General features: G+C 35.9%; 3 protein-coding genes across 7 annotated transcripts in view; 1 reads left to right on the top strand and 2 right to left on the bottom strand.

Annotated features, from left to right (window-relative positions):
• Positions 1–6,466, top strand: part of LOC117330797 (protein bicaudal D-like) — a 31,679-nt gene extending 25,213 nt beyond the window's left edge. For 3 of the 4 annotated variants that reach the window (XM_033889288.1, XM_033889287.1, XM_033889286.1), the window contains one exon: positions 4,584–6,466. In XM_033889288.1, the coding sequence (XP_033745179.1) occupies positions 4,584–4,589 (6 nt within the window). In that variant the 3' untranslated portion in view covers positions 4,590–6,466. The remainder of the gene's footprint in view (positions 1–4,583) is intronic. The other variant, XR_004533406.1, reaches the window with a different exon arrangement.
• An 817-nt stretch (positions 6,467–7,283) lies between these two features.
• LOC117330796 (N-alpha-acetyltransferase 10-like) lies at positions 7,284–14,407 on the bottom strand. Of its 2 annotated transcripts, none has more exons than XM_033889284.1 (7): positions 14,280–14,407; positions 12,732–12,830; positions 12,457–12,515; positions 11,425–11,479; positions 10,784–10,944; positions 9,413–9,497; positions 7,284–8,448 (listed from the first exon to the last, which is right to left on the bottom strand). In XM_033889284.1, exons 1-7 carry the CDS (start codon positions 14,298–14,300, stop codon positions 8,404–8,406), a joined length of 525 nt encoding a protein of 174 aa, XP_033745175.1. In that variant the 5' UTR covers positions 14,301–14,407; the 3' UTR covers positions 7,284–8,403. The 2 variants fall into 2 exon arrangements, with proteins under 2 accessions (XP_033745175.1, XP_033745176.1); XM_033889285.1 differs by having other exon boundaries at positions 11,425–11,473.
• Positions 14,408–16,191: 1,784 nt separating this feature from the next.
• Positions 16,192–19,851, bottom strand: LOC117330795 (transmembrane protein 243-like). Its single transcript, XM_033889283.1, has 4 exons — positions 19,648–19,851; positions 18,667–18,717; positions 17,791–17,895; positions 16,192–17,578 (listed from the first exon to the last, which is right to left on the bottom strand). The coding sequence occupies exons 1-4, from the start codon at positions 19,753–19,755 to the stop codon at positions 17,432–17,434; spliced, it is 411 nt and encodes a 136-aa protein (XP_033745174.1). The 5' UTR covers positions 19,756–19,851; the 3' UTR covers positions 16,192–17,431.
• Positions 19,852–25,263: the final 5,412 nt, after the last annotated feature.

Raw genomic sequence — 25,263 nt, 5'->3', positions numbered from 1 at the left:
GGGGGGGGGGGGGGGGGGGTTGGAGGACCTGTGCTGGCAGAGAGGTTTTTGGCCCCCTGTCTCTAGAATATTAAAATTATCATAAATAAAATTGAGCTGTCTGATTTTGGTCTCTAGGATATGTCTGATCCTAAGTTTCAAACTAGGGGGAGATAATCAAGTATTAGAATTTAACTTGGCAATTCTAAAAAGAAAAAACAACTTAGGGTCTGGTGGCCAGTCCCGAGGTTTTCCAATGGGGGACTATTGCCATTTAGTAGGGGTGGGGTAGATGTCTACAGGATAGTTAGAGTATGGGGATGAGGGGACTGATGGGGGTAAATGAGGGGGTTAATGGGTCAGGGAATGTTAATAGGGAGGGAGAACATGGGGGTGAGGTAGGAACAATTAGGCAAAAAGACTATAGTTAGATTGAGGTTGTAATGGTCGTGGGGGTCTGGGATTATGGGATCATGAGGATAGCTAGGGGAAAGGGGAGTGTCAGACAGTCGGTGCTCTGTCAGCGAATTTGAAAATGTAATATATATGTCATACATGTCATCCACAAAACTTGTTTTATTTAGACATCTTGCTCACAAAATCCTCCTAAAACAATATATCAGGTATGTCACAAACTCATAAAATTATACAAAATTTCATGTTCTGTTTATACAGCTATGTTCTAATTTGTTCAACGCATGCATGAATGCCTTTGGAAAATATATTTCTGGACTGATTTCATGTGAACTTGTATCTTCTTATAGCATCATTTGATTTAAACTAATTGATAATGGCATGTATACAGTAAATGGAGACAAATATTATAATGCTTTAGTATAGCTTGTTTAATGGTTTATTTAATTTTAGAACATAAATTTTGTGATACCATATTTGGTCATATAGCCAAAGATATTTGGTTTGTTTTCTGTTTGTGCTGTTAAAGTGTTAAAGGCTCTGACTCCATATTTCAATAGTCCAATTAGGATGTTTAGAATTGACAGATATTTTTTTTATATAGACATTGTGATATACTTGACTAGATTTAATGAGTATGTATTTGTGATGCCAGTTTCACTATTTTTAACACATCACAAATTGATATCATAGAATGTGGAGGGATAATTTTCAAAGCCAAAAAAAAAATGTATTCCTCTGATAAGCCCCGGTTCATTTGTCAAGGTTTGGGCTGGTTTGATAAATTAAATTATCATTTGTTAGCAATTTTACTGAATTTCAATATACATGGGTTAAGCTTATTAAGACATGGGGTAGGTTTATTAAAAAACATGGGGTGGGCTCATTAACAGACATGGGGTGGGCTCATTAACAGACATGGGTTGGGCTCATTAACAGACATGGGTTGGGCTCATTAACAAACATGGGGAGGGCTCATCAACAGACATGGGGAGGGCTCAGTAACAGACATGGGGTGGGCTCATTAACAGACATGGGTTGGGCTCATTAACAGACATGGGGTGGGCTCATTAACAGACATGGGTTGGGCTCATTAACAGACATGGGGTGGGCTCATTTACAGACATGGGATGGGCTCATTAACAGACATGGGGTGGGCTCATTAACAGACATGGGGTGGGCTCATTAACAGACATGGGATGGGCTCATTAACAGACATGGGGTGGGCTCATTAACAGACATGGGGTGGGCTCATTAACAGACATGGGATGGGCTCATTAACAGACATGGGTTGGGCTCATTAACAGACATGTAGTAGGCTCATTAACAGACATGGGAAGGGTTCATTAACATACATGGGGTGGGCTCATTAACAGACATGGGGTGGGCTCATTAACAGACATGGGGTGGGCTCATTAACAGACATGTAGTAGGCTCATTAACAGACATGTAGTAGGCTCATTAACAGACATGTAGTAGGCTCATTAACAGACATGGGTTGGGCTCATTAACAGACATGGGGAGGGCTCATCAACAGACATGGGGTGGGCTCATCAACAGACATGGGGTGGGCTCATCAACAGACATGGGAAGGGCTCATTAACAGACATGGGGAGGGCTCAGTAACAGACATGGGGTGGGCTCATTTACATACATGGGGTGGGCTCATTAACAGACATGGGGCAAGGTCATTAACAGACATGGGTTGGGCTCATCAACAGACATGGAATAGGCTCATGAACAGACATGGGGTGGGCTCAGTAACAGACATGGGGTGGGCTCAGTAACAGACATGGGATGGGTTCATTAACAGACATGGGTTGGGCTCATTAACAGACATGGGGTGGGCTCATTAACAGACATGGGGTGGGCTCAGTAACAGACATGGGTTGGGCTCAGTAACAGACATGGGGTGGGCTCATTAACAGACATGGGGTGGGCTCATTTACATACATGGGGTGGGCTCATTAACAGACATGGGGAGGGCTCATTAACAGACATGGGGAGGGCTTATTAACAGACATGAGGAAGGCTCATGAACAGACATGGGGAGGGCTCATTAACAGACATGGGGTGGGCTCATCAACAGACATGGGTTAGGCTCATTAACAGACATGGGGAGGGCTCATTAACAGACGTGGGTTAGGCTCATTAACAGACATGGGGAGGGCTTATTAACAGACATGGGGAGGGCTCATCAACAGACATGGGGAGGGCTCATTAACAGACATGGGGAGGGCTCAACAGACATGGGGAGGGCTCATTAACAGACATTGGGAGGGCTCATCAACAGACATGGGGAGGGCTCATTAACAGACATGGGTAAGGCTCAGTAACAGACATGGGGAGGGCTCATCAACAAACATGGGGAGGGCTCATTAACAGACATGGGGAGGGCTCATCAACAGACATGGGGAGGGCTCATCAACAGACATGGGGAGGGCTCATTAACAGACATGGGGTGGGCTCATGCACAGACATGGGGAGGGCTCATGAACAGACATGGGGTGGGCTCATGAACAGACATGGGGAGGGCTCATCAACAGACATGGGGAGGGCTCATTTACATACATGGGGTGGGCTCATCAACAGACATGGGGAGGGCTCATGAACAGACATGGGGTGGGCTCATTAACAGACATGGGGAGGGCTCATGAACAGACATGGGGTGGGCTCATTTACATACATGGGGTGGGCTCATTAACAGACATGGGATGGGCTTATTGGTGAATAAATATGGGGTATTTACCAATGTTTGTTTTTAATGGAGAATATTTCAAGAATAATTATAATTTATGAAGTAAGTGTAGTTATCAAATGAAAAAAGAAGAGGAGTGTCGTTTCTTCCTTTTCATTTGTTTACTACCTTATCTAAGAGGACTTGGTATATATATACCTTAGGTATCCTCCTGAAGCTGAGTAGAAGAACCACAACATATAATAACATTGTAGGATTAGTTGGGGTTCCTTGAGAATCTGTCCTGGAGATTTTTCTCTGTAGGTTATATATATATAAATGTAGTTATATATCAAACACAGTAAAGCTACGACATTAAAATCTTTACCTTCAGATCAACAATACATAGTGCATATGACACCATGTGCTTATAATTAGATATATATAACAAAGTGTAGTTATATTATATATATACAGTACATGTATATTTATTTTTGCAAAATGAGACAAACTTCTCAATGCACTATCTGATTGTTGTGTAGTAGGTGTCAATATACAATACAAGTGTATCACTATATTACACAAACATTTTGGTTGATAATTTACCTCCAGGGGATCTTCGATCTATAATCATTTAAATTGGCAATGACCAGTATGTTTTCATGAGTCAGTATACGTATTTATGAGCTCAGTTGGAATCAAAATTAAAAACTTTTAAATTTTAGGAAAGTTCTAATCATGGTTGAATTTGTGATAAAAAAGATTCATAATATGAAATCTTAAAACAATTAAAATCTAAAAAAATAAATGACCCAGAAAACTTTTAAAACCTGTTAGGAACCTGGGCTGTTTATAACGATGACTTCTATCCGAGTATGAGCAAATCATAGAAATGTTTGTGAAATATGGAGAGTTTGTTGTAAAATCGGTACATGTTTTAAATGTAATTGTGACCAATGGCCATATCATTGAGGCGGGTTGAATTCCTAATATGTATGTATATGTGTATGCACTTATCCATTGTTGTATGCACTTAAGCCTGTTAGCAGCATTGTTCAGCATGATGCTTCTAAAGGTGATGCTTCTAAATTGGTGATGATTAGAAATGACACTTAACGACATGCCAGTACAATGATACTTCATGTAGCGGGCATCCATGACAAAGCCTGGCTGTGTTAAACAGCTGCAAGAGAGGGCCTGAGGTAAAACATGGAATGTTCACCAGAGATCTGAACCACATCACTTTGAATTATCATTCCTGAATCAATTCTCTGGTCTGCATAGAGTTCAGAGAGACAGTCGAGACAAAACAGTTGACGTAATTTATAAATTTCATTTCATAGTTTGAAAACTTTAAAATGCAATTATGTTAATTTCAAGGTGATGGGTACGGAATTTGTGTCACTTGCTAGAAGAACGCTCCATGCTTTACACAATGCTTTCCAAAGATAGAGGAATGGTAAAGTTGCCAATCTCTTCACTCCATTTCACCCATCTTCTCTTGCTTTTGCAGTGCTGACAGGAACGCCATAGCAACAGCCTCCTGTATCTACCATACCAAAGAACTTCCTTCCTTCCTCATCGCCAGGGTCAAGGTCAGCCAAGACGTCACACGGAGAAACCGCTCCACGATGAGGAATTACACGATAACGGAAGTACAAGGACCTTCAACATTTATTTGTTGAATTTTCATTCACTATGTGATGGATATTTCGGTGTAGGAACCAGAAAATGTCCAATCACGTGATAAGGACATCGGTACGGAACCAGAGAGGTCTGATTGGATCTTTCGTGGTTCTGGGAACTGTTGGTCACTACGGACCAATGTACATTAATTCAAACCTATGTTGTTGTCTCAAACCATTATAATCACATTACAAAAAAATATTTGTATTATTTGTAAAAAAAATACACTTGGAAGTGATAGCTATTAAGTAATGAAAATTTGTGGTGTAAATTAAAAACGCTAGTATAATGATTACGTAAATGGAACTTCTCATCAGTGGAACTCCTCATTCCAAATCTGTATCACTGAACCATTCTTGTGTTGCTGATGATATTATTAGTAAACAATTATAAATATATATATTTGTATATCAGTAAACATGCCCTTATAGGGGTTGAACTTGGATTATTGTATGAAGGTTGTAGAACGCCTAGAAAATTTGTATAAAGAGCCATTGATAAAGACACTAGGTGTATGAATGTTTGTGACACGTCTGTTCCAGTTTTTGTACATTTGTCCAGACGTCCTATTTGTGCTGAGAGAGAAATTATCACTATTTACTTCATTGGGTCATCGTTGAGTAATCGGAGACCTTTCAATGAAGGATTCCAGCATCTGCAACATTATTATTTTGTACTTTTAAAATTGTTTCTTCTCTTTTATAATGCAAAACCAATATATGAAGGTTAATTCCAGTTTTTACGAATGAAATTATGACAAGTTTCTAGAACTTTGATTTATCTTATTATATGTTTTAAAAAAACTAAATTATAAAGATGTAAATCCACTGAGGTAATTTTAAAGCAAGATTTAAGAAAAAGAACAATATTTTAATGATTTGAAAAATAATTTGAGTACACGACTTTTCAAAAATTCTACATTCTTTCATATTTTTTTGTAGCAGATTTGTATCAAAGATGTTATAAGTGCTGTGATATTTCACTCCAATTCATATCTGATGTCTTAAACAAACTATACAGTATTTGTCAAAACAGATGGGATCTGCAATTTTAAAACCCCATTTTATTTGATGGTTTAATCATTTATGCCAGTGAGAAATATTGATAATATATGTCAATATTATTGTGTTCACAGAATCTGTTCACATCAAAATATTTTCTAGTAATACCTCACACTTTGTACATAAATCTGTAATGTATTCAAATAATCATATTATATGCAGTATATTATGCTAGTCTATTTTATTTATTATTTTTTATGGAAGAACAGTCTTTGTTTTCCCAATGGATAATTTAATTGTTCAGAAATAAGATTTTTAAAGAGTTTTTTTTAATAACAGTAGTAACACATTTTTTTAAAGAAAACATTAATTACTGATTGTTTCATAGCTTATGTAGAATACCCAACATATAGCATCTCAGTGTCACAAGGGAGACAATCCCAGTAGGGGAGATAACCCTTGCCTTTGGTGCTAAGCCACATCCCAGATTTGTGTTTGTACCAGCTTTGTCTGGATATGCCGTCAGCCATAGCTTTGATATTATTAATTTCAGTTTATAACTGATAGCATTATTACCAATCATTTTGTCCAAATGGATAATGTAATTATCACCCAAGAGAAAGTTGAAACGGATCATCATCTGTTTATCACCTTTTAAATTGTGCTGGATCATTCTGTTCAAAATCTGCAATAAAAATATATAACACGACATTGTTGTTACTGGTTCTGCTTATTAAACTGTTAAATCTTCATAACATTTCTTGTTCATTAAATCAGATTCCAAAAATCAGTATCAAATTTACAAGATATCTGAATTTCAAGATTTTTAGAAATAAACTAAATAAATATGCAAGTCATGTTTAATGATCCTACAAAGAATTTTTCTAAATAACAAGATCATCGGTCATCGAGAGATAAGGTACATATAACTTGTATCATTCCACATTTTGTTCTATGAACCTACATACATGGTATATATGTATAACAGGAACCCAAATGACAAAAGGAAGACAATATTGACTCTTCCCACCCCAACGGGCTTTGAATTCTGGATCTACAATGTATGTCACAAAATTGTCTAGCATACTGGCAGTGATGTTTTGATGTTGTACTGATCAACAGCTGAATTCCTGATATGATCATGGTAACAAATCATCTTTTAGATAACGAGAACACCAGGATCACAATGTACATATATATATATGTATACTAATTGTTCAAGTATTTTATGCTAGACACAGTACACTCTTAACCTTTGGATCAACAACACTAAATTCATATGATGCACCGTGTTAATTAGATATATAACATTTAAACAAATAATGAAGGAAAACAATTTTTGACTCTAGCTTCGAACTTGTGATCACCCAATCACATCACCAAGCCAGAAATATAGTAAAGACATACCATTCAGGCATCTTGAATGGAGCAGCCGGTAGCACAGCCTTATTTCAGCGATAAAAATCCTTATTACAAGATCTATTGTTATTGGTAATGTCTTGGGTTTGAACAACAAAATACAAGAGCTCATTATATCTCTTTATTTCAAAGATCAGAAGCACATAATTTAATGATTCAGTCCACATTTGTACAATGTCATACAAACATTTTGCAAACTATAAATAAGTACACATTGGCTGAGTCAGAATATTCTCTACGGAAAATATTATTTCTGGTGTAATAGAACAAAACATACAATACAATGACTTATTGTATTAATTTTTTTTGAATGATTCAATATTTTGCGCTTTAACTGAAAAATTTAAGCAAAAAACATGTAATTATGAAGAAAACGGACCATAATACATTCTAATGTTGCTTTCAAGAAATTGTATCCTCAAATTCAGCGACAAAATATAACTTTTCAGAAGTATTTACAACATATACAGCATTGTCAAACAAGAAACTGTCTCAGTAATATCTTTGAACTCTCTCTAATGTTCATTTAAGAGTGGCAAAAATTTTAATTTTGAACTATTCTTCTGTAATCCTATGAAAACATTTTCCTTATACCTGTCATCACATTTACACAGGTAATAACAAGGTCCACAACAAACAATAACCTATGGTTATCAATAATCTGATCTGTACCAACAGGTGGAGGTATAATTCATACAAAAGCTCATGATTTAATATCAGGAAAAACTAGTTCATTCTGTGGTTTTGTGTTTTGCTCACTCTTACAACTTTCTCTCTATCACTATCTCCTCTCTTGCTCTCTCTATTTTCATCTTTCTCTCATCCATTTGCTCTCCCTAACCTCTTCTTATTATCTAGTTTGCACACTTTCCTCTCTCCATCACCTTTCTTCTCTCTAGCTATTGTCATCTTTCTTTCTCTCTTAGTCTTTCTCTTGCTCATCTTATTCATATATTTCTGACTTATTTGTCTTTCTCTCACTCATCTTATTAATATATTTCTGACTTTTTTGTTCTATCTCCTGCTCTTTCTCAATGCACCATCATCTGTCTTCATGAAGGGACTAAGTGTTCACTTTCCACACTCCTGAAATTTACAAATTCTTTTCACCAGTCCTGTCACATTGTCCTTTGATCAATGACACTTGTAGTTTGTAGTCTTTTGAAAACAGAGTTTATGTCATCAACCCCTACATGGACTAGAGCCGCTATCAAAGAATCAGGAAGCTCAGGATGCTGTTATGCTTTCAGGCTGTAGTTGTCGAAGTCCATGCTAAAAAGACAAATGAGACATTACGATTTGGGATTTTACATCCAGCTACACAGCTGTAGTACTAGGGAGTAAGTTGGAACTCTTCAAATGTGACTAGAGCTACGTGACCTTTGACATGATGATAGCTTCCATTTTAAAACTAGGTAACAATTTTATGTTACATAAAGAAAGGGCTTATCCATGGATGAATATCAACTATAGCCATGGCAATACTGACAGGCTAATGTTTTTAATTAAAAATTTCGTAAACTACAATTAGTTTTTTTCCACACACCATTTTAGAGTCAAATAGTCATTTGGACAAATAAGATGTTTGAGGTCTAACATAATCATACACCAATCACATTTTAGGTGTTGTGTGATGTACACCCTCAGAGTTTTGTTAAGTACCTTAGTAGTCAGTTGACAAGGGGAGGTAACTTATCATTTTACAACTACTAGAGTTTTGTGGAAAAACATTTGAATTTGATTCATGTAAGGACAATCTGATTAAAATCATCTGTTCATAGCTCCATTGACTTCGTACTACGCCTCAATGGAGCCATGAACAGATGATTTTAATCAGACAGATGTAAGGAAATATAAACTTTATTCATTTTACATTAATTGCGAACAAGTTAAATCGAAAAAATATTAATCAAGCTTATTGGACCGGATGGAAGTGTTTGAAGGGTCTCACTGTGAGAATAAACCGGAGTACCCTGAGGAACCCACATAGTTGGGCAGGTGACCCCATACCCTTTTTTGCGACTGATCAGAAATCAAACCATGCCCATCTAGGTGAAAGGCAAGTGTGTTACCACTGTGCCAACCAACATATTCCATTAAAATACCAAAATTTTCTATCTCCAGCAGGGCTTTCCCTGACGCAGGTTTCCTGCATCTTAGACACAGAAACACCAACACAGCCAGAAGAACTGGAAGCCAAATTAAATACCAGCACACAAAAAAATGTGTTAATCACCTGATCCTTAATCTCAGTCAGATCTTTCCTCATAGCGTAAGCATCTTCTCCGTCTGCATAATACTTCGGTTCTATTTCACTGATTCTAGAACAGAGAAAAAAAACATCATTTTAACAGAAAAAAAACAAGAATACTGAGTATTACTTAAGTAATACATGTCCCCTACCAGCCCTGCCAATGATTACACTGTAATGGTTTTTAAAGAAACTTGGACTGAAGGTGACCTTGACCTTGCCAGAACATCCCCGAAATTCAAACTTGTCTGAAATATATGGTCCTTTGTAATTGTGTGATGTTTGATCCAATCCCTCAAGAAATGAAGCTGCTAGAGTGCTGACAAACATCGATGTTACGTACGTACAGGTTTCACTGGTAGGGGACTAATAATCATTACCCCTAGCAAGATCATTCCTGTGTATAAATGTCTTATTTAAAGCATCAATATTACTGCTGCTTTACGTAATACATTTTCTGTGCTAAGGAAAACCTCTGCATAATACAACAGCTACTATATTACAATTAGCATTCCTCCGCATCTTATAACATTTTAATATGTATTACCAAATACTTTTGAAAAAGTCAATATTTTCCAATCAAATTAAAATATTTACATTTCCACTGTGTGTTCTCTATATGAAGGTACTAACAAAATTAGCGTTCATTGCTAGGTGAACAATTAACCTGCCGCGTATGAATACATACAGTACATTGTTGACGGTGCCAACGTCAACATTGAGAATGCAGAAGTGTGAATATAAAATCGTGTTTGATTACACATGAAATCATGTTTTATCAACTTCAAAACTTGTTAATAATTGTAAAATTGAAGACAATATTTAAATATTTTTCTTTCATGATGATTAAAATAATGAATTTGTGTGGAACTATATTTTGTGTACTTGTGTACTTGACTATCTGTTACATCGATCATTCAGCTGTTTCGTCACTACGTATAACGAACGTAGAACGAACGTAGAATACTGTTTCTTATGATTTTTTTCAAAGATTACGTTGAAAAATAGTTTTGAAATGTAAATATAAGAAATAATTGTTATTTTTTGTTGTTCACTGGTGTATGAACGGCATTTTTTGACAGATATTTCAACATGACGCGCTGATGCGCGTCATTTAAAATATCTGTCAAAAAATGCCGTTCATACACCAGTGAACAACAAAAAATAACAATTATTTCTTAAATGAAAAATGATTTATAACAACGCAATCGCACTTTGTCAGATTTTTAGTACAGTGTCTTAGAAAACAATCCTCATTGAATGCCATAATTACAGCATTATGTATGTGTATATATATATATATACCATTCAACAAAAGAGAATCACATGTGTCACCATCAGAAATGCTTTACTCACGAGAAGCCCAATGTGTTGGTATAGAGATGTAGGGCTGCCCTGTTGCTTTTCCTCACATGCAAGGAGACATACTGAGCATCAAAACACTCCACCATCGCTCGAGAAGCCTGGTCCATCAACTTCTTAGCCAGTCCTAGCCTTCTGTGGGATCGCTTCACTGCCTGTAGTGGAATTAGAAGCATACAATTAACAATTAAACTCATAAGATAAACCTACCATATAAGGAATCGGAGAACATTTTAGTGCTGCTGTTTTTAACCATGCCTTGGTTTTCAACTAGTAATAAAATCTTTTATCTAAAATTTGGCATATAAATACATTTATTATACATCTTAATAACGAAGCATCAACTAGATATGAGCATGTGATCAAAGGGACATAACTACATAATTATTGCACGAACACACCTTGTAATTACTGATTACATGAATCAAGTATCAAAAGTAAAGTTCTAAACCCAGGAAAAACAATACATAAAGATATCATCAAAGGAGTGGAATTACGTAACTCCAACAAAAATAAACAGAATGAAAATCATAACTTTTCCCTGAAAACTAATTCCACAATCTTAATCACATGATAGTAAACTCCTACTCCCCACTTTCTTTGTTTTATGCCAGATTTAAACAACAATTTCTTACCAAGGATGTGATATGTCCATGTGGTACGGAGTCCTCTGGGTCTTCCTCCCTGTCACAGAAAACATAAAGGCAACAGTACAGATAATCACGTCACAGAAGATACAGTCAATGTCACAGAAATATAATGTCACAGAAGATGCAGTCAACGTTACAGAAATACAATGTCACAGAAGATACAGTCAATGTCACAGAAGATACAGTCAATGTCACAGAAATACAATGTCACAGAAGATACAGTCAATGTCACAGAAGATAAGTCAACGTCACAGAAGATACAGTAAAAGTCACAGATACAGTCAATGTCACAGAAGATACAGTCAATGTCACAGAAATACAATGTCACAGAAGATACAGCCAATGTCACAGAAGATAGTCAACGTCACAGAAGATACAGTCAACGGTACAGAAGATAGAGTCAACGTCACAGAAATACAATGTCACAGAAGATACAGTCAACGGTACAGAAATACAGTCAACACCACAGAAATACAATGTCACAGAAGATAGATCAACGTCACAGAAGATATAGTCAACATCACAGAAGATACAGTCAACGGTACAGAAGATATATAGAGTCAACGTCACAGAAGATACAGTCAATGTCACAGAAGATACAGTCAACGTCACAGAAGATACAGTCAACGTCACAGAAGATACAGTCAACGTCACAGAAGATACAGTCAACGTCACAGAAGATACAGTCAACGTCACAGAAATACAATGTCACAGAAGAGATGGTTAGTGATTTGTATAATTCTGAACACAGGGCTTTTTTACACTTATTTTGGATGGCACCTTTTTGAGCAGCTCCATTTTGGGAAGAAAATTAGTGAATTTGGAAGGAATTTTCAGTAGTAGACTACTTATACTGGGGATTAGGCTTAGAATTGAAATAAGTTTCGAAATGAGCCCATTATCGGCCCTAAAAACCCCCTTGAAATAAAGTCGGGAAAAATATTTTAAATAATTACATTCAAGCTGCTTAAAATTTGACTATGCATCAGAACATTTTTCACCAGTTTTGATACTTACATCTTTGCCAGAACATAGCCAACAATTTTACCACCTTCATCTTCTGCTACATAAGATAACTGAAACAAATACATATATATGTTTTAAAGATTTCTTTTTTCACAAACTTATCTTCTAGATCTCCATCAATCTTTTATTTCTCTATTTCAAAATTTTCACTTGACACTGAAAAATATCATATTTGCAGATTTAAACACTTTTAAAAGACAGAAAGAATTGAGCTGAATATTTAATAAATTGGGCTTTCTAATTCAAAGCTATGGTTTAATTTTTACCTGTGGCCATGAGAGTCCGTGATAAAAGTAGTACTTCATCTGATAGTTTTCTGGTAAACACAGCAGATTACAATGCTGCATGTTCATCAGGTCCTCGGGCTGTAACCATCAAATGAAAAAACAAATTAACTCATGTAGTTTCAATTTCATAGGTACATTAATATTGGGAATAGAAGACTTTACACAAGTTTTTATTTCATATAAGATTTTATTTGTTGATGAATTTATCAATCTCATAGGAAATGGAATACAAGCTCCATCTCAGCGCCAAATTACAATAGGGGTCAGAGAGCTGAAAAGGAATTAGAACCAGCTCCTCTTTAGGGCCAATAGAGGTCAGAGAGCTGGACATGGATTAGAACCAGCTCCTCCTTAGGGCCAATAGAGGTCAGACAGCTGAACATGGATTAGAACCAGTTCCTCTTTAGGGCCAATAGAGGTCAGAGAGCTGGACATGGATTAGAACCAGCTCCTCCTTAGGGCCAATAGAGGTCAGAGAGCTGGACATGGATTAGAACCAGCTCCTCCTAATTAGGGCCAATAGAGGTCAGAGAGCTGAACATGGATTACAATGGAACAATATAGCGATACATATACAGTAAAACGACGCTAACTCGGACTGCTAAAGACTGTGTTATTAGTTTGAAGAATATGGGGTAATCAATTTATCAGAGGAGTCTTGACACAACACCTGTACATGTATAAACATAGGAGCAAGATTTACAAAGCACTAGTACTCCGGGGCCTACGCAGCCATGTGGGACAAGGTAAACAATTGCTGGCTGAGGCTGAATTCGAAGTTATCTGAGATTAATTTACAAAGAATATATAAGGACACGGTTGGGACCAAGGGAACAGTTCAATGTACTCCAGGTACCTGCCTATGCTGGGACTCGAACTAATGACCTCTTGCTCTCTAGATGTTTATTCCAGCTAGCCTGAGCTAGAAAGAGACCTGATACTATCTAACATTACACCTATAGGTCAGCACAACATAATATAATTTGTGTATTGGCAGACGAGGCTATAGTATACATTATAGCGTAACAGGAAAGCGAGTAGTGTGTCTCCACCAGGGGTCAGCGGCCCTTGACTTACTGTCTGCCGATCTACCGACTGAGCTAAGTGAAATTCTCGTTAGGCTGAGCTAGAAAGGTGACCTTATATTCGCTACTTTTACAACAGCAAGACGCAAGTCACAGGCTAAAACATGTCTGTTCTGGTCATATGGCCTAGTCTCATCTTACATTACAATCAGTATATTATAATCGTAGTCCGTACATATGTAATGTATAGCCAAGAGGTATATTGTGGCTAGTATTTTACCATGGTAACAATATCATCGGTGTATTGACAAACATGGCTAGTATACATGTGATTGTAACTTGCCGCGTGTATGGAATGTGTTTGGGGGGGGGGGGGGGGGGGGGGGGGACTTCCGCAGCGAATTATTTATATATATCGGATATCAATGAGGTGTGTCTAACAATCCTTATATAATACACTACTTTAAGACACAAATGCCAGGTTCGTTGATACTGCATTTACCTGTGCACATCGAATATTCATGATGGTGTTTCAGGGAAGACAGGAACACTTGATGTTTCTAATTCTTACACGTTGCCGTAAATGGGTCGTGTGATGTCGTAACATATGAGAGCACAATATACGTGCTACATTCAATACACATCATCATATTAATAATAAACCATGATTGTAGTCAATAAAACTTATAGACGAACACTTATACTTTCCATATGCATGTGTCTAATGCTTTTAGCGACAACTGGAAAGTAGTTCATGAACGATTTCTGAGGATTGCCGGAAACTTATCCGAGATGTCACGATTGGGGTTTACCTGACTCTTTGAGACTTCGCTTCGAAATACAACATTGAAGTCAAACTAGCCAATAAGATAGCACTTGTCAGCATTTTTATGCTGCTGAAAAATAAATAAATAAATAGCTGGGCTTATTAATTGTTATTCTTCTAGGCATGACATGCTATGTCTGAGTAATATTGTTTTGTTAAAGCAGAGACTTGTTAAGGTGAAATAATATCACTTAAGTGAAATTCTTTTTCACTTAAGTGAAATAACACATAATGCAAATAAATGTTAATATCCCTTAAGACAAAAAGAATTTCACTTAAGTGAAAAAAATTTATGTGCAGACATAATGCAAAATACTTGTCCCTTAAGTGAAATTCTTTTCATTTTAAGGTTAATAAAACTGACCATATGTCCATAAAGTCACTCTGTCCTCCTATCCACCCCATGGTATAATGAAACGAACCCCTTGGACCTGTCAACTAAGAAACAGCGTGAGTAAACTTTAACTTTGATACGTTCTTATCACTTATCATAAGGGAAATAAATAAAACATATATTTAATGGAATTAAAACATAAGTGAAAGTAAATCATATGGGAAATAGTATTGATTTTACTAACAACAAATGAAATAGAGAAAAGGTCTCGAATTGGTCAGAAATTAAACACCCAATGCTTGGTCAATAGATGGACTAGTCCATATCTGATTCATGAGAGTGGGTGTCCGATTTACTCAACAGCAGCATTTGCATTATGTTTTATTTCACTTAAGTGAAAAAGATTTTCCCTTAAGATGAATAAAATTCATTTCACTTAAGTGAAATTCTTTTTCACTTAAGTGAAATAAAACATAATGCAAAAAAAAGTCTTTTAACATTAAGGTAAAAAGTATTTCACTTAAGTGAAATAAATTTGAAGCATATTTTACCTTAAGAGGAAATGGGATTAAATGTTAAAACGGCTTGCCATATATATGCGTCTCTGGTTAAAGCAGTCAGTATTATGTTCGGTATTAGGCCTACAGTCATGATGTCAAATTGTTATAAAAAAAAATAGTCCGACCAGAATGACCTGTCGTGTTGAACTTTGATTAGCATATTGATTACAGAAAAGTCCATAGTCATTTAGGGAAAATATGTACTTTGTATATATACATGTATATCCGTTAGTTGTTTATAATGTAACAAACCTTATCATCAGCTGCATCATTTGTATTTATACTGGAGGCTAAATTTAGCGACAAAACTGTTAACATGTGAACAATTGATCACATAGTTACTTGAATACGTGTAAACCATACACCAAAAATAAATGATACAATCCCTGTGTTGTCAATATAAAATTGTAACAAAAACGAATGATCCAAAACAGCACCCTGCTGGTCACAGTAGAATTCCTAATGAATATGTTTTGTTAACACACCGTGTGCACTAATGGAACTACCCACTTTGAATATTCCACGAAAAGGTCAACACGAAAGGTCATTCTGGTTTGACTCTGAGGAAAGGAGCCCCCCCCCCCTTTTTTTTTTTTTTTTTTTTTTAAATTTTACAAAATCTTCCACATTTCTAATTTTAACGCGATGACGGACCGGACGTTGGATTTAATGATAATTGTCTTGGTGAGTTTTGTCCATGTAACAACCCGGACTTTTTTTGTGTTCAATTAAAATTTTATTTACGAATATACAAATGAGAAACAACAAATCGCCATGGAACACACCCCAATGGCACCAATCACACATATACACGGAATTAAATTATATTTGCAAAACATATACATTTGTATAACGGAAACAACAAATCACCATGGATATAGATCACGTGGGAGACAGGTTAAATTACGTATCACAAGAAATCCACAACCATGATCGTACTACCAATATCAAATGGATAAAACATGTTACAATATGCAGGTATTACAATGGGGGTGTATAGGTAATTCAATCACGGACGTGACAGACGAGATATTTATTGGAACAATGGTTTTGTCAGATAGACGATATAGGGATTCTGCTAATAGATACACGAAACAAGATGAAAATACTTCAAAAGTAAACGCTCGTTTAGAACGAGACTATTAAATTACAACTTTGTGTAAATTTAACATCACGTTTCATTCAATTAGACATAATATCTTTTTAATTTTTTATCTATATCCATCCTTGTAGTTTTATGGTTCAAGGTAACTGAATGTGTTCGTTTGATTACTTGCAAAATTATAATATGCGTCGTTTTCCCACACAATTTGAAGAAGTCCTTATCAACAGGGCATCCGACAAGACGAAAAATAGGAATGAATACATCATGAGTGAGACTGTTATGCCTCCGCTGTTAAATATGCAAACTGGAAATCGTCATGTATGTCATGTATGTGACGATTGAGAAATTTCTCGTATTGGACAAAGCTTTACCTTATAAAAACGATTTATCCTGAAATCACTCGTGTTGGACAAATCTTTACAAGTTAAGAGATACATCCCGAGATTTCTCGTGTTGGACAAAGCTTTACAAGTTAAGATATATCTCGAGATTTCTTGCGTTGAGCAAAGCTGTACAAGTTAAGACATATGTCCCGAGATTTCTCGTGTTGGACAAAGCTTTACTCGTGCAGTGTAGATGGACAGATCTTGATATTAATTTTGTCCGAAGCTTGCCCGTGCAAGGCAAGCTTTCATAGTCTCCCAAGATTCCTCGTTTCAGACAAAGCATGCGCAAGGAAAATAAAATAGAAATTCCTCATGTTGGACTTTTTGCAGAAGCGCCCTTCCTACTTTTCTTGTGTCGGACAAAGCCTTTGTCTGAGAAGGGACGTTATCTTCTGAGGTTCAGTCTGAATCTAACATTCAATAGCTGTGTAGGGGCGACAACTCTAGTTATCTTTCCCACACGTGTTTCCTACTCCAAAGCCGTGCATATAAAAGTTACCACACACGCATAGTAAACTGATAGTGAAAGCGTTGTAAATGACGATTCTCCTAAATCTGGGTTCCACATCACCTTGTCTGTACCAGTAAATCTACAACACATAGAGCATCACGGATAAGTATATGTAAAAAAAAAAAAAAAAAAAAAAATCACCGTCCTGATCTCTCTTGACCAAAATCCGAAAAGGCGTGTCTTTTAATTAATTCGAAAGTTCAAGTTCTGGATTTTTTGTTAGGTTGCTATTTTTTTAACATATGAAACTATCCCAGGTGAGATCAAATCACGATTGTGTTGTAAACTTACCTGAATAATATGGGAAGCGCATATCAAAACTATCGTAACTGCAAAAAACACGTTGTTTCCCTCTGGTGGCCATCTTGGAAATAGGAATGCACTGATCAGGGTTTCCTAAAACAGTGGAAATAATTCTTGCAATTAGTTATTTGTCATCAACAGGTAAATGCAAGTACTAGAGAATCCCAACTCGTTTTTTTTATCTTGATCGATGATCTCTCTTTAATAAGCCGAAATCAATCGAAACATCTCGGCCAATTCCGCCAAGACCTAATGTCAGAAACTCACGAGACCCTGTTTTGTCGTTTTTAAGAATCAACAAGGAGTCCTGTCGGTTTCCAACTATGGTAGAGTCACATAATCATTTCTAGACCTTGACAGAACTTACCTAGATGTTGTGACAGAGTCAAAAAACGGCCCACCTCTCACAGAGTGAATATGGGCACACTTGATTTGCATTCTTAAGACTGTCTCATATTCAGAAAACCACGGTTCGAATCCCAGGCAGTCCAACCAATTTGTGACAAGGGCGGATAACTCCGAAAAAAAATCATTTAAATATAGACTATTTACACTTAGCATTAGCAATAGCAGTTAACGGCCTTTCATAAGCGTATATTCGCTTCTTGGTTTGGTTTGTTTGGTTTGTTTTTGTTTACAGCCAGGGTCATTTAAGGACGTGCCAGGTTTTGGAGGTGGAGGAAAGCCGGAGTACCTGGATAAAACCACCGGCCTACGTTCAGTACCTGGCAACTGCCCAACGTAGGTTTCGAACTCGCGACCCAGAGGTGGAGGGCAAGTGATAAAGTGTCGGGACACCTTAATCACTCGGCCACCGCGGCCCCTTGGCCTCCTGTTTAAGGTCAAATCTGTCTTGGTACTTACTGTAACTATTATGATTGTAAACACAGCAACGATCACGTTCAACACACGACCCTGAAGGAAAAACAATAAAAACATAAATATCTCATCTTAGTTAAGGACATATAATCGAGCGTTTTGAGGTCCATATCAAAAACAGTTCCCTACACATTTTTTTTTCTGAAATCAGACATCTCTATCCTAATGGCATAAGGAGTATTGTTTGGATATATATTCATAATTTATATGATTTTCTGCTAGCTTACCTCGTCTGCTAGGTACCATTTTTGCTGCAAGTAAAGTTACCCTTTTGCCCGTGTAGACCAACTTTCGGGAAATCCGGAAATTCATAAACTCATTTTTTATTTCATTTAAACAAATATGAAGCCTGCACGTTACTTCATGTTGAATAAACCAATTTATTTATTCCTATTTTCCTGCATATCATAATACATGAGTCATCAGCTTAAATTTTTTTTTTAAACAACAACAAAAACCAAAAACCAAAAATAAAAAAAAAAAAAAAAACCAACACAACATGTACATGTACAAAGGTTCTGCGATACACAAACAGATATTGTGTTTATCAATTCATTGAACTATTTATAAAGGCCTGTCGTATAAAAAATCTTACCGTTTGTTTGAGTACAGAGTTCAGTACAAGTAAATGTCTATGGGAACATGTGATGTTTCTAATGTAGGTATAGATTGCATGTACATTATATATAGAAAAGTTACATCAGAGACTTAAATATAGAAATCTATTTCTGTCCACAGTCTTATTTCCGATATATTCTGATAATCAAATTGTCAAATGTTTCAGAATTCTAAGATATTGTTGACAAGAACACATATAAAGTCAATATAACGATAAACTATTATCTAAAGGCGCGGAAAATCATTGCCATATACATATATACATTGTACATATACAGAATTAAGATTCATCAGACCATGAACTCGTATACAAACCGGTGTACGCAATATGTATATATAAATACTTACACATGTCGTACATCTCTGGGCGGGGAGGTCCAGACGTTTCCCACCCCCGGGCCTCCGTAGAGTATTGGTAAAGTCTGGAGAGAAGGCCTGCTCCGCCCTGCCCGCCATATTTACACGGGTTTAAGCAGGCTCACTTTATCGTCTAAACTTGGCAGCCATATACATTGTGGGACCCTGCAGTTATATATATAGTCACCTGTTGACTTAAGATGTCAATAAAGGGGAGATAACAGAAGGCAAAAGAAAAAATAGTTTAAATAATCTCTTTGACAATTGTATTTGACCTTATTATATGAATAGGTGTGTAAATATTTTGAAGCTGGATTGTACATGGTCATGCTGGTGTCTATCTTAAAAGCTAGACAGACATGCAACTACATTATTTTGCTTATATAAATACTATTCAGAAATAGATATTTCAATTTCTCCTCAATTTGACTTTAACACAACATTCCCCCCTTCTGATTATACATGTATAACTAATCTTGGATCTACGTATACATGTACCAACCGCGTGGTGATGTACCAACCGCGTGGAGACTTAATTATTCCCATCATATGGTCAATGACGAAATATATTGTAAGTATAGATATGCACAAAAAAGGGATCTAGTTTGTTTGTTTATGTTTTACGGCCCATCGACAACTAGGGTCATTTAGGGCCAAACAATATTCTAACATGTTTTATTTTCAAAGTTAAAATCAGATAAAATTTGTCTAGTTTCGAGCGGACATGTGGACATATATATATATCAATCATTGTATTAACAAATATGTCTAATTAATTAAGGAACATGGGCCGGGTGATCTCGTTGGATTATGGATTGATTTGGTCTTGAGACAAAAAAAAAGATTTTAAATTTACGTAAAGACAGACTGGATTCAGTTGTTGATTTTAATTCTTCCCAGATCTATAACGATATTTGATTTACAACGGAAAATTATTTGCGTTAATGTGGCTTACTATCCCCAAACAAAACTCAATTTACGATAGCAAACTATGCACCGCCGCAAAAAAACCCAGCACACTTACCCTTTTACGTTAGAACGCAACGCGGTTATGTGACCATTTAAATTCCACGCTGCATTATCATTAGAAATCGCTAAAACGGCCATCATACGAGAGAGATCGTATGCTTTATCAACATTATTTTTCTCTCTGATCCGCGGTCGTCTATTTGTTGAACTGTACGAGTTGCGTCCCTTTATACGTTGCTGTAATCGGATATTTCTGTGCATCAAAAGCTAACGTCAAGCGAGTAATTTTGTCAAAAACTTGTCTGAATATATTTAAGAAATACAGCAAAATAACCCATTTATCTCTCTTCGCTTCGATTGGAAATATCGGTAATATAAGTTTTAATGAGGTGAATGCAAAGGTTCGCTCTGATTGGTCAAATTAAAAACTGCAAAATCTTATATTTTCACTGCATATCAGTTTGATAAATAGAGGTTACACAACGAGTGGCTGTTGTATACGGTATTTCTTTCACCCGAGTTAGTTATTTTTCAAAAGTTACAAAAACACCAGCTTTAGCGAGTGTTTTTTTGTAACTTTTGAAAAATATCTAACGTTATCATTTCCAGGACATTGTGCAGCATTGAACCACGTGATCAAAAAATAGTCCCGGTCAAAGATCAACCAATCAAAACGGATTAAAAGTTTATTCCACGTGAGGTATAAACTGAATGTTACTCAACAGCTGTAATGATTATTCCATGCCTTGGGAGTTGAATAACACCGACCTACTGTAGACTAGTAGTGTACAATTTGTATTTTAAATTATCATTATATGTTTTAGGAAATGTTGTAATTAATCTGTAATGTTATATTTATTTGCTCAATTTGTAATGTATTTTAATAAAGGTATTATAAACGGCGTGTTCCCTGAACGCCTACATATTTAGAACAATAGGCAGAGACATCAAAGGGAGGGTAATTATAGTCTGTTTCATACATGTTCTGTATTTACCAAGATATTTTACCTGTAGGAATCATTTGACAACTAAAGAAAACCAAAACACAAGCATATCAATTTGAAAAATTCTATAATATAGTATTAATCACATTGATATAGATAAGTTATACAAAAAGTAAGAACATTATAATTCTGCAAGTTAATATATCTTTTCATAATTTGAAAACAACATTATCAGAATCTTTATTATAAATTGAGAACTACAGTTATACACGTTAATGTAAATTAACACATTTTGATAGGAATAACATCATTAGAATCTTAATTATATAGAGCACTAGAAATGTACATGTATGCTAATTTAAAGATACACAGTTTGAAATATCAGTATTATAATCATAGAATATTACATGTTAATATAATATCACATATTTTGGTAGGACTATTAGAATCTTACATTATGTTTATATAATATAATGTTATACAACGGACAAAATTGAAATCAATGAATATACACAGAAAACTGTAACAGGCATGCAAATACATGTATACATGTACACAGTTGGAACAAATCTACAAATTTATCATCACAGTGTAGTAAAATACAAATAGGATAAAGCACTGTCCATGTTACATCAGTACAACCTTGTCCATGTTACATCAGTACAACCTTGTCCATGTTACATCAGTACAACCTTGTCCATGTTACATCAGTACAACCTTGTCCAATATGTTACATCAGTACACCCTTGTCCATGTTACATCAGTACAACCTTGTCCAATATGTTACATCAGTACAACCTAAGTGAAGAAATTCGGAGGCTGTGTCGGTGTAGGATATTATATGGTTCTCCAGTCTCTGTTTCTGAAGGAAAAGGCGAGTGTCAATGTTTCTGTATTTCCTGGGTCGGGGTCCAGCGCAACGTTGAAGTCTAGTTATCTCATTAGTAGCCTGGCTGTATGTCATTGAATGTCCGTATAATTGTGAAGATGTTAGGATGTGTATGGTGTACAATCTTTTTGAGTTTCCCGTGCCAGGCTTCTAAGTGGTTGGTCGTCCTTCAGGTCCGTCGTTGTCGTAGTGGTTCCCAACTGTCTCCCTCTATCCACTGGTCAACAACATAGTCTGTGAATGGCGTAACGTCAATGTGTAGGTCAGCTTCCTGGATGTCCTCTTACGTCTTCTACTTGGTGTAGTGGTACAAGTGGCAATACAGGTGCTCGGCGAACCAGTCTCCTATAGTGTCGTCGTTGCATTGGGTGAAATGGAAAAGCATCCCTTGATGTTGGTCCCCGGGAAGACGGTGAAGAGTCTGTCCCGATGTTAATGGTGTACATCTTTCTCATAACCTATTCCTAATAAAGTTAAAGTCTAACTGAGTATTAGCCAAAGATGGTAATAACGGTATGAGTGCAAACAGTGGAATGATAAGTCCTGATGATAATTTTGAAGTTTATATAGATACATACATGTACATGTAGCTTCGGTTTTAATATCCAAGTGTCACACCATCCGTAGCGTGGGTTACATTAACACAGCTCATCATTTTTACTGATCTCAGTAAAGTGAGCGGTTTTTACTTAACAACATCATTATCTTCAGTTATCAGATATCAGGTATCAGAGAGGCGTTCAAATGAGAAAAAAGAACATTTTGATTATAACTTGTATTAAGGAAAAAAGCAAAGTATTTGATATAATTTTAAGTTTGATGAAATTGATAGAATTATCAAAAGGTATTTTATGATATCAATTTCATTGAATTATTAATAAATATTAATTTCATTGAATTATCAATTAATATCAATTTCAACGAATCATTTATAAATACTAATTTGATATTATTGATATTTAATAATTTGATCATTATTAAATTGTTTAAATAAGTATTGACAATTATCATGTGCATAGTTAATTCCAATATATTGTATTTTTGTGCAGTATATTCATTGAATATTGACATTTGATTTTTATGAGAAATTCAATGAAAATTACAGGTAACATACACAGGTAAAACACAGGTAACAAAAGTGACTTCACCAGAACAGACTATAATTACTGTACAAACATAGCCAGTAGGGTAATATTTCAAAATGTAGGCGTTCAGGGAATCAGCCTTATAAACATACCTGTGTTAGCAGCCAGGTAATATGCCCCGTGGCTAATGGACAGTGTGAACAGTGTTTACCTGTGTGTATAGTCCGATCAGAATGACCTGTCGTGTTGAACTTTGATTAGCATATTGATTACAGATGAGTCTATAGTCATTTAGGGGAAATATGTGCTTTGTATAATATATAGATCTACATGTATATCTGTTAGTTGTTTATAATGTAACAAACCTTATCATCAGCTGCATCATTTGTATTTACACTGGTCTAGATTTAGCGACAAAACTGTGGACATGTGAACAATTGATCACATAGTTATACTTGAATATGTGTAAACCATACATAAAAAATAAATGATACAATCCCTGTGTTGTCAATATAAAATTGAAGCAAAAACGAATGGTCCAAAACAGCACCCTGCTGGACACAATAGTATTCCTAATCAATATGTTTTGTTAACACACCTGTGCACAAATGGAACTATCCACTTTGAATATTCCACGAAAAGGTCATCAAGACAGGTCATTCTGGCTTGATTGTAGTTTTACTTGGTATACATGGATTAAAATATAAAGCTAGACCTTTGAACTTAGACTGACCTGTGGACTGAACTTGACCGGTTGTTTTTATTGGATACTATCAAGAGCGGGAAATAGGCATGCTTTTTACAGACAATTTAGAATGTAAGGAAAGATTGAGTCAGTTTTATCGCAGGCCAGCTAAGAGAGCGGTAGACAACAATCTGTTCAAGAGGGATGGGATCATTGGTAAGTTATTCTTATTAGTGTATTTTTATATCATTGTTGGTAATTGTATGCAAGTTATTATTTATAAAATAAAGCATAATAAATTACTACAAGGTTAATATTATGGAATTCTTTCTACGATTGAGTAATGCCATTTTTCCAGTTTGAATTTATATATTTATAATTTATGTGACTTCTCTATATCTACAAAGTTGCCAGATATTTTAATCAGTATATGTAATTATTTAGAAATATTTAGAGAGTTCTAAAGAGACTTTTAAAGAGTTCTCTGACCAGTCCATTCGTAACTCTCCACAGCAACAACAAGAAATGCAGTCAGACTTGACAACTTGTGATCAGTCATCATCTAGTCATTCATCATCCTCTTCTGCCAACATTCCAGCGGATGCATTTCCTCTTCAACACAGGTCCTTTCTCTCCGGAAAAGATTTGTACTCAAAAGTTATTAGTAAGGCAGGCGTTCTTGATATTGTTCCTCCTGGGCCCAAAATCAAACTTTTTTTCTTCTTTTCAAAATCAACAACAGTGAAAATGCTACATCCGATAGAAACTCCTTTTATGATGCTTGTCGAGTGAGGTCATCCAAAGCAGCACAATCCGCAAAAACCACAACATCATCAATGATGAAATGCGACAGGTTACTTTAAAGAATGGAAAGTTAAGTATAAAGAAAAGACAACAAGGTGCTCATCGATGGAATCCACTTCATCCACCGCCATATATTATACCACTATCCCCGGTATTATACAACATTAAAAAGAGATCCCTCATTCATGAGACGTGTGTCCTGGTTCAGGACACTGGAGAACAGTTGTGTAA

Source organism: Pecten maximus, chromosome 7 (assembly GCF_902652985.1).
Source record: "Pecten maximus chromosome 7, xPecMax1.1, whole genome shotgun sequence".
NCBI lineage: Eukaryota > Metazoa > Mollusca > Bivalvia > Pectinida > Pectinidae > Pecten > Pecten maximus.
This window is presented reverse-complemented; position numbering and strand designations above follow the sequence as displayed.